The 10,888-nt window shown below is 45.3% G+C and overlaps 1 protein-coding gene across 1 annotated transcript; it reads right to left on the bottom strand.

The window, feature by feature from the left end:
- Positions 1 to 7,875: 7,875 nt before the first annotated feature.
- LOC130291956 (olfactory receptor 5V1-like) lies at positions 7,876 to 8,820 on the bottom strand. The gene has a single exon (XM_056541386.1). The coding sequence runs from the start codon at positions 8,818 to 8,820 to the stop codon at positions 7,876 to 7,878; it is 945 nt and encodes a 314-aa protein (XP_056397361.1).
- Between the last annotated feature and the right edge of the window lie 2,068 nt (positions 8,821 to 10,888).

The following is a 10,888-nucleotide window of genomic DNA, read 5'->3' as shown; positions in this document are numbered from 1 at the left end:
CAACGAATATTTGTATGACCGGGGTACTAGGACATCATCTGCGGAACTGGGAATTTTTTTGCCACGTTACTGGAGGCTCATGCGCAATGCCTGTAGGCTCATGCATCCTTTTGAGGAGGTGACAAACCTGGTCAGTCGCACCGAAGGCACCATCAGCGACATCATACCGTTTGTTTTCTTCCTGGAGCAAGCCCTGCGAAGAGCGCTGGATCAGGCAGTAGATGAGCATGAAGAGGAAGAGTTGTGGACATCATCACCACCAGAAACAGCCTTATCAGCATCGCTTGCTGGACCTGTGGCAATGCTGGAAGAGGATTGTGAGGAAGAGGAGTCAGAGGAGGAATGTGGCTTTGAAGAGGAGGAGGAAGACCAACCACAGCAGGCATCCCAGGGTGCTCCTTGTCACCTATCTGGTTCCCGTGGTGTTGTACGTGGCTGGGGGGAAGAAGATTATACCTTCCCTGACATCACTGAGGACGAGTAACGGGACATGAGTAGCTCGGCATCCGTCCTTGTGCAAATGGGGTCTTTCATGCTGTCGTGCCTGTTGAAGGACCCTCCTATAAAAAGGATGAAGGAGAACGACCTGTACTGGGTGTCCACAATACTAGACCCCCGGTATAAACATAAAGTGCCTGACATGTTACCGCATTACAGCAAGGCGGAAAGGATTCAGCAGGTCCAAAATAAATTAAGAAGTATGCTGTACACAGTGTATAAGGGTCATGTCACAGCACAACAGGGATCTAACAGGGGAAGAGGTGAAAGTAATCCTCCTTTTCCTCCCACGAACACGCCGGCAAGGACAGGAAGCTGTACAGACATGCTGTTGATGGAGGACATGCAGAGCTTTTTAAGTCCTACACATTGCAACAGCCCTTTGGGGTCCACCATCAGAGAACGACTGGACCGACAGGTAGCAGACAACCTGGCCTTAACCGCAGATATCGACACTCTGAGGAGCGATGAACCCCTTGACTACTGGGTGTGCCGGCTTGACCTGTGGCCTGAGCTATCCCAATTTGCGCTCGAACTTCTGGCCTGTCCCGCTTCAAGTGTCCTGTCAGAAAGGACCTTCAGTGCAGCAGGAGGTATTGTCACTGAGAAGAGGAGTCGCCTTGGATTACCTCACCTTTCTTAAGATGAATGAGGGATGGATCCCGAAGGGACTGACACTGGGCGATACATTTGACTGAACAAGGCCTGATCAGATGAGCTGCCTTGGGCTAAAAATGTCAACACGCTGCTGTATTTGAACTCTGAATGCCGGATGACTTGCGTGACTTATCCGCCACCAACTAGGGTTAGGGCACTTTCTGCTGGCAAAACAAACAGAAATGTTTCAGGCCGCTGCTACAGCAGCGGCTGCGATAATACCAAATTTTCCAGCCAGGTGTACATGCCTAATTTTTCTGGCCTCTGCTGCTGCACTTGTTGTGGTGCTGCAATTTTTATGGCCGCTGCTACAGCTGCGACAATACCGAATTTTCCAGCCAGGTGTACATGCCAAATTTTTATGGCCTCTGCTGCTGCACTTTTTTTGGTGCTGTAATTTTTCTGGCTGCTGCTACAGATGCGGCTGCGACAATACCCAATTTTTCATCCACGTGTACATGCCTAATTTTTCTGGCCTCTGCTGCTGCAATTGTTATGGTGCTGCAGTTTTTATGGCCACTGCTACAGAAGCGGCTGCAACAATACCAAATTTTTCAGGCATGTGTACATGCCTAATTTTTCAGGTACTCTCTGCTGACATCTCTGTCCATTTTTGCAACCGTGGATATTAGATGTATGCTAAGGGTAGCATGGTGGCTCAGAGGTTAGCACTGCTGCCTTGCAGCGCTGGGGCCTTGTGTTCAAATCCCAACTTTGAAATCACTATTGTGGCCAGAAAGAGTCCCTGTGGGTTTTAAAATTTGCCTGCCCATTGAAGTCAATGGCGGTTCACCCGGTTCACGAACTTTTGCAGACATTCGCTTTCGCAGTACGCGAACCGAAAATGTTATGTTCGTGACATCACTAATCACACCATAACGGCCCTCATTTACTATTGCAAACCCGACATTTTTTGTCGGGTTGTGCGCCAGATTCTGTTGCATTGCGCCAGAATTTCTGTCTTGCCATTTTGCTCTTCCATTTAGCCAAGAAAAGCCCAAAAAGGGGCGTGGCTGCCAGGAAAAGGTTGCGTGGTCTCCGAAAAGGGGCGTCTTCCCAACATATTTAGAAAAAAACAACATATTTACTAAGGTTTCCACAGAAAATGTGGTGGATTTGAGCTGAGGAAAACCCTACAGATCAGAGCATGTGTCTAAGACCCCCAGTGATGTCTAGCGTGGCACCCCAGTCATCCGGTGCACAGAGAGAAATCCAATCTGTGCCGGATGAAGGCTGACCACAGCCGTCAAGCCCCCTCAATTTATGTCTATTGGAGGAAGTGTGAATGCTATGTACTAGTGGTCATGTCCCCTCCCATAGACATGAATGAAGGGGATGTGGTGTGACGTCACAAACATGGAAGCTCCACGCTTCTGTGTTCAGAATGCCGCAGTGGCCGGTCCCACCAGTGATCAGACATGTTATCCCCCATGTTGTCTCATTTGGATAGGGGATAAGATGTCTAGGGGCGGATTAAGGGGGGCAATTACTTCTTCACGTAGGGCTAAAAAGTTCAGACTGCTTCTTTCTCATAATAAAGAAAGTGATCACTTGAAAACCACATTTTGTGTTTACTTGGAATAACTTTGTGTAATATTAAAATTTGTTTGAGGATCTGAAACATTTAAATGTGACAAACAAGTAAAAAATAAGAAATCAGGAAAGGGGCAAATACGTTTTCACAGCACTGCTTGTGTGCAAGTACAGGATCCGTACTTATGATGTAGCTGTATGTATGAGCCATAAGTGGTAAAAAAAATAATTATGTCAACTGATTTTAATAATTGGTGATTGTGATATAGGTTTTCTTACCACTGATTTTATATCAGTTCAGTTGTGGAAGCTCAGCAGCTGGGACCCCCCACGATCTTCCTTCCAGCGCCCGGGCTCTCTGCATGAATGCAGTGTGTCCACCATGGCATGCATCTGTGGCCAACACGCTTCCTCCATGCATCTCTATTGGAGAGTCAGAGATACCCAAATGCTGTATCTAGGGCTCTTCCATAGAGATGCATGGAGGGGGCGTGTTGGCCACAGCTTTGTGCGGTTGTCAACACACCTTTATTCATGAGGAGAACGAGGCACCGTATGGGAGATTGTGGGGGGTTCCAGTGGTCGGATAGGGGATACATTTTTTAATGCTATATTACTGCCCAACCCTTTTGTCCTCAGAGAGACAAGCTACCATTGTTCTAAAGGAGTCATGCAATGCTTTCCCTCTCTTCTCTCCATTGAGAACACGTGAACAGTCAGCAATGCCAGACATTCATGTCTAGGTTGGTAATAGGAGAAGTAGCTGAAGGCCAGAAGAATGTTAAGCCGACAGCTTTAAAAGTGTATGGGCACCTTAAGATGTCCAGCCTGATGGTGTTTGGGCTGCGCTTGGTGTTATGATGCAGAAATATGGCCAGACAGTTGAGTAACATGTAGTAGGCACAGCTTTTACTTAACATTAACAAATTCTTCTACAAAATGGCACCTCCTCTTTAACAGCAGGAAGAACATAGTTTTGCTGGATAAAGGTTAAGTTGTCATGTAAGTTGTCATGTGATTTTTACCCAGTAGGGATCAGTGACCAGGTGACTTAAGGACTTAAGGGTGACCAATGAGATCCCCACCAGAGTCTCCCCCATAAAAGCCCTGGGAGGAGTCTCTTCTCTCTCTTGGTTCCTGAGGCTTTGCTGAGGTGCAGTCGAGCCTAAGAGTCTGGAGTCATAGGAGCCTCAAGTCAGGTCTGAAGCCACAAGCTACAAGTCTACAAGTAAGATACAGTCACAGCTTAGTCTGTCTCCAGTCAAGTCAGTCACTGTCATCTATTGTCAAGTCAACGTGGCCTGCACTAAATTGTCCAAAACCACTGCAAGTCCCAGCAACCCTTAAGGTCTCTTATCACCTCCGTGGGCCTGGCTACACTATAGGCTGTACGATCTGTCACTCAGTAAAGCTACCGTTGTCCGTAACTTGGCGTCGCAGTCATTATTGCCCCCGTGCCTAGCCCAGGATCCAGCCGTATACCTTCGGGTGAGGATAAACCACACTCTGGCGTCACAAATACAAGGGGTTCATGCCATCTGCCCCTAGGGTAATTCCTTCTGCCCTGCATAACACCCCATAACACATTCTTGTACTACAGAATTGAGTGTTAGGGTAGGGTCGCATGTGCCATATTTTGCTGCCTATTTTCTGCAGCTGATTTTGCTCAAATATGGAAAACAAATAAGGAACAATAGGAAGGTGCTCTAAGTGTCATTACTTGAATCAAGCTTATTGCATAAATTGAGCAGATGTGACTACTCAACTTATAGGGTTGCGCTACAGACACAACATACCTATCTAAGCATTGGCACAACTACTGCAGATATCCAGGATCACCGCCAACATCCATCCGCTGCTTGGAAAAGCTGAATGGACTAGCAGTAGATTCAGGTGGATTCACAGTCCAGCCGCCAAGTGTTGGGAAGATCTCCAGGAGCCGGTGTGAAAAGTTAGGACGTGCTGCAAAAGTGCTCCTGTATTCATAACCCTAACTTTACTAATACAGGAGCGCCTAGAGATCTTCCCAACACTTGGAGGCTGAACCGTGAGTCCACCTGAATCTACCGCAGCTGATTTCGCTTCCCATTGACTATAGTGGGTAGAAAAATTAGCAGCAGCAGATACACAGCAAAATACGGCACGTGTGACCCTACGCTAATACTGAGTTTGCAGTTTTGAATCAATTAAATCTACAATATACATTCCATTTATTAGCCACATTAACTAGTGACAAACGTCACCCAATATTTTTAAAATAATGCTTAGCCGTCTTGATACTATCCGCCTAGATAGTATCGGTTGCCCTGGCAGTTCAAAAGTGGGACATTCCACACCCCTATCTTTTCTTGTATTAATCTATCCCTAGTCATCTGCTGTTCCCACGGAAACCCTTCCCTCTGGTGATTTTTACCTCAGCGGCTCCTGTGAAAAAAAGTGGTGACATTTTCTGCCCAATGTAGGTCAATCCGTTTTTACCTTCCTGATAACAAGTATCCTTTCTCATCACTATATATCAGTGTCGTGTACAGTGTTCTTATTTCTGTTCCCCAATAAAGCCAAACCACTGGGGCCCTCCCATGATCTCCTGCACGGGGCCTGGCTCTCCCCGGGAGCAGGGCCCCCATGCCCCTCCATATATCTCTTTGGGAGAGCCATTCGGGAAATCTTAGACTTTCTCGTAGAGATACATGGAAGGGGCCTGGCGGCCGTCACTTCGAGCAGGGGTCGTGACTGGCCACTCCTGCAGAGAGCCGGGGCCCGAAACAGGAGATGACGGGGGGCCACAGTGGTTTTTAAGTATGACATATCTCCTTTAACTTTATTGGGGACCCCCCACGATTTTAACTTATCCCCTATCCTGCCGATAGGAGATACGTTTTTTTAGTATGATACTTCTCCTTTAAAGAGAAACTGAAAGCCAGTGGCTTAGCTATAGAGGAGGCAAGGGTCACAATCGGGCTTCATAGCCTGGGGGGCCGCGGCGGGCCCTATAAAAATCTTAGCAGATTCAGGCCAGGGGCTGATGCAAGGCCAGGGGCTGATGGGAGCAGACGTGCCCCATGCAGGCATGCATGTCTGCTCTATGTCCCTTCCATGGCCCCGTGCTATCTTTCTGGCAGACAACAGTGACAGGAGCTGCAGACCCTCCCGCCCCACACCACAAGCTGAGCTTCAGGAAGGTGAGGATAGAGAGGATTGAGTGGGGGGGGGGGGGTAATGGGATGGGGAGGGTTGGGGTGTTTGGATGGGGGACGGGGGAGGGGGTTGTGGTGATGATGCGAAGAGTGAGGGATTGGGGGGTTGGCAGCAGTCGGGCGATTTAGGGGGTATAATAATGTTGATGAGGAGGACCGGGGGGGGGGGGGGGCTTGTGTGTAATAATGATGAGGAGGGCCGGGGTCACATGTCTTTATGTCTAATGATGCTGAGGAGGACAGGGGTTTTTGTAATGATGATGAGGAGAGGGGGGGATGTGGACCAAAAGAATCGGGAGGAAGATTTATATTATATTCAGGGTACAGCATATAGCCTGGCCTGGGATGTTAAAGGGGTATTCCAGGATTTTTTTTCTATTTGACTATGGTACAAAAAGTGGCTGAAAAGTTAGTGTAGTTCATAATATAATGTCTGAACCTGCGTGTGACGGTGGTCTCTCAATTCTTCTGTGATTATCGACCCTTTATTTATTTTTAGCAGCATACAAAATTACTCAGTTCTCGGGATTTTCCAGATTGCAGTGCGTCGAGACCTGACATCAACAGTCCGGTGATCAGAGGGAGTCTGTCCTGCTTCAATGGGTGGAGCGACCGCTGGGAGGGAGAGAGATTATTTTGCAACAGCTGTAGGCACCCTGAATAGAAAACACTGGTATACTGCATTGGAGGGGTCATAGGTGTGTTTCAATGGGTGGGGTGGCTGATGTGTGGGAGGGAGGAAAGTGACCTCATACTTACAAACTATGGAACTAAGGCATGTGCAGTTTAGAGAATGAAATTCAACAGGAAATACCAAGATCTGGCAGGTACGTACTACTAAAATCACCTTATGGTGGATAACCCCTTTAATTACGCTTGAGTAGGTGTGAATACAGCCCAGAGCACAGTGACTACTCAATATCCTCCACGCCCAGGGGACTTTTTCAGAAGTATTTTTCGACATTATGTAGGGCACAATCCAGGACATCGGAACATGGTAAGAACACTGGTTTTACTCTATATACATTGCCATCAGTTATATAGGGTAAAATCTGCTGGTTCCCTTAAAGGGGTATTCCAGGATTTTTTTTATTTGACTATGCTACAGGGGCTGTAAAGTTAGTGTAGTTCATAATATAGTGTCTGTACCTGTGTTTCATGGTGGTCTTGCAATTCATCAGATTTTTACCTCTTCATTTATTTTTAACATCATACATCATACAAAATGACTGTCGTCTCAGGTTTTCCCAGGTTGCAGTGAGGCCTGAGACATTACATCACTAATCAGGTGTTCACTGGGAGCCTGTCTGCTTCAACAAGTGGAGCAACCACTGGGTGGAAGGAAGATCATTCTGCAAGAATTTACAACAGCTGGTAGCACCCTGGTCAGAAAACACTGGTCTATTGCATTGAAGGGATCACATGTGTTTTTCAATGGGTGGGGTGGGAGGAAGAAAAATGACCTCACACTTACAGACAAGAATTTATGGGATTCGTAGTTTGAGAGAACGAACTCTGACAGGAAACAGCCAGTTCACAAAAAGATAGCCACAGCATTATGGAAATCTCACATCATAGCCCTTCAACCCCGAGACAAGCCCGGATCCTTCCCAAGCATGTCCATTACTGTCTGGCAGGTACACACTAAAATCACTTTATGGTGCAGAACCCCTTTAAGATGAGAAAGAAAACTTTGTATGGTTATCATAGGTGGCATGTGACCCTGAAGTTGTAGAACAACAGTTTAGGGTAACATTTAAAACCTTACTATTTTGTAAGGCAGGTAACAACTAGCTTTGTCTAGTGAGGACCCTGCTAAGCTGCTTTCTATAGCTCCCTTTCCAGACTTCGTGTGACTTACATTGCGGTGGGGGCATACTGAAGATCCCAACTACAGACCTCTTAATGCAGAACCTCTTTGTTTCTGCTCAGCTTCAATTTAAAAGCCAAGTGTGCATTGTGTACATCATAAACTTTAGGTTTTGAGTAGTTAGACTTTAACTATCTGATGAAAAGCAACTTTTCTCCAGAAAGCTGCTTTGACATCTTTATTCTTCAAGCTGTATATGAGAGGGTTTAGTACTGGGACAGCACCTGAGTTAAACAGAGAAATCAACTTATTGTACTCCAAGCTCTCGGGAGATATGGGCCTCAGATATTGATAGATTAGAGTAGTGTATAGCACCAAGACCACAGTGAGATGTGAGGAACATGTGTAGAAGGCTTTCCGTCTCCCATTACTGGTTCGGATCCTTAGTATGGTGGATATAATGAATATATATGAAATGACTGTTAAAAGAAATGGGCCGAGAGTTAACAGAACGGCTCCCTCCACAATGAACAAGGTCTCCAACACCGATGTATCACTGCAGGAGAGTTTTGTCACAGCCACTAGATCACAGAAGAAATGGTTGACTACATTAGAGTTGTAACATGAAAACCCTGTGACCAAAACAATATAAGGTATTATCTCTAAAAAACTAAGTACCCAACATACAGAGGCCAACAAAGCACAAACTCTTTGGTTTATGATCGTCCTATACCTCAGTGGGTTACAGACGGCCACATATCGGTCATAACTCATGACAGTTAAGAACAACAGTTCTTCACTGATAAAACATCCAATAAAATATATCTGAGACATGCAACGTACATAGGAGATGACTCTGTTTCCAGTCATTCCTATTAAAAGCATGGTATGTAGCGTGACTGTAGCAGAACACATGTCAACGATGGACAAGTTGGCCAGAAAGAAGTACATAGGGGTATGAAGATGATGGTCCAAGCAGACCAGAAGAAGAATGGCCATGTTTCCTCCAAGAGTCATGAGATAAATAAAGAGGACCAGAAGGAAGGTTGGAACTTGGAACTCAGGAACATCCGAGATTCCTTTAATAATGAAGAATGTCACCATCGTCTGATTTAGTTGCCCCATCAGATCAGATCTGTTCTATAGGATCAGAGGAAGCAGAGAAAGATAACATTGAAGCCTACAGTAAATGTAATATAAAATAGGATAGTTCTTCTGAAAATATACAAATCTCTTAGTGAAATATGCATAACAATGTTACATTTCAACATGGAGGCTCAGTGGTTATCACTGTTGTAGCACAGGGCTCCTGTGTTCAAATCTCACCAAGGGCAACAACCACAAAGAATGTGCACATTATTCCCCTGTTTGCATAGTTTTCTGCGAGTACTCTGGTTTTCTCCCAAACTCCAAATTGTAAGCCCCATTAAGGACAGGGGCCAATATGAGTGAGCTATAGACTATGGTGGTGCTATGGAAATAAAATAATTAATATTATTATGCAAACCCATGAAAATAACTCAAGACATCAAGAATTATCAATTGGTCATGTATCAGTGTCAGAGATGTTTTCATCCTTGGCAAATTATGTTTATTTTATTGGACAATGATAAAACCTAAAAATGAGTTACTTTAGTTTCATATAACATAGTATAGTATACTTGATAGCATAGTATAACTTACTTTAAGGCATAAAAAAGATATAGGGAGACATTTATCAAAGCATTTAGTAGGTTTTTTTTTCTTAAAATTGTCGCAAAAAAGTCGCACTTGCGACTATGCTCTTTTTTCTGTGACTTTTTGATTGTGCAGTGTCCTAAGCAAAAAATAAAAATCTTGCTTACCAAAGCAAAAAGTGATTTTTGACTTGCGGTGGTCAGAGATTTATCAAGTGCGAAAGTCGCAAAAAAAGTCGCATTACATGAAAAAACCTACTAAATTTACTCCAGCTCAGACATGGAGCAGAAAAAGCCACTACCAAAGCAAAAAAATAAAAATTGCTTACATGACAGAAATTTATCAACAGGCTGAAAGCAGTTGATAAATAAGTCGCACATAAGCCAAAAAATTGTAAGAAAAAAATTACTAAAAAAAGGAATACATAAGCAAACATTGATAAATGTCCCCCATAAAGAGGGTGCATGGAATTTGTTGCCTACAATAGCATTACTTTTTTAGTATAAATTAATTTAATCCCTTGATGTGAACTGTGGCTCAGTAAATGGTATGGCTATGAAGGTTCCAAGGGAAAGGAAGACAAGAAGAATGGGACGGTGGGATACCAACTTTAGATATAATGCATTAAACCACACTTGATCTAGCCTGTTTTTTTGCATACATCATTAACACAAAGCTATATATATATATATATATATATATATATATATATATATATATATATATATATATATATAGATATAGCACCTCTGTGCTCACATATAGTACATATATGTAGTAGTTAGACCCTGTCTGTGCCCCTATAAAGTAGTTAGGCTCCTTAGTATTCTTATATACCGTATTTTTCGCCGTATAAGACGCACTTTTTGTTCCCCAAAACTGGGGGGAAAAAGTCGGTGCGTCTTATACGGCGAATACACCCCTATCGCAGCGGTCCCTGCGGCCATCAATGGCCGGGACCCGCGGCTAATACAGGACATCACTGATTGCGGTGATGCCCTGTATTAACCCTTCAGATGCGGCGATCAAAGCTGACCGCCGCGTCTGAAGGGAAAGTGACACTAACCCGGCTGTTCAGTCGGGCGGTTCGGGACCGCCGCGATTTCACCGCGACGGTCCCGAACAGCCCGACTGAAAAGCCGGGTTAGTGCTTACAGGACACCGGGAGGGACCTTACCTGCTTCCTCGGTGTCTTCTCCGTGCCGGGATCCCTGTATGGCCGGCGCTCTCCTTCCTCGTCATCACGTGCGTCGGCGTGCGTAACAACGTGATGACGGCGATGGAGAGCGAGGATACCCGGCTGGCAGCAGAGACGTTCCGGAGCGACGGGGACACGGTGACAGCGATGGAGCAGCATCCAGGGCAGTGGTGACGGGTCCGGAGCAGCGGGGACACGTGAGTATTACCTCCTATGCAGTGGTCTTCAATCTGGGGACCTCCAGATGTTGCAAAACTACAACTCCCAGCATGCCTGGACAGCCAACGGCTGTAGATTTTGCACCTAAAAATAGGATGC

This window comes from Hyla sarda, chromosome 9 (genome assembly GCF_029499605.1).
Source record: "Hyla sarda isolate aHylSar1 chromosome 9, aHylSar1.hap1, whole genome shotgun sequence".
Lineage (NCBI taxonomy): Eukaryota > Metazoa > Chordata > Amphibia > Anura > Hylidae > Hyla > Hyla sarda.
The sequence above is the reverse complement of the archived record's forward strand: the minus strand, read 5'-3'. Positions and strand labels throughout refer to the sequence as shown.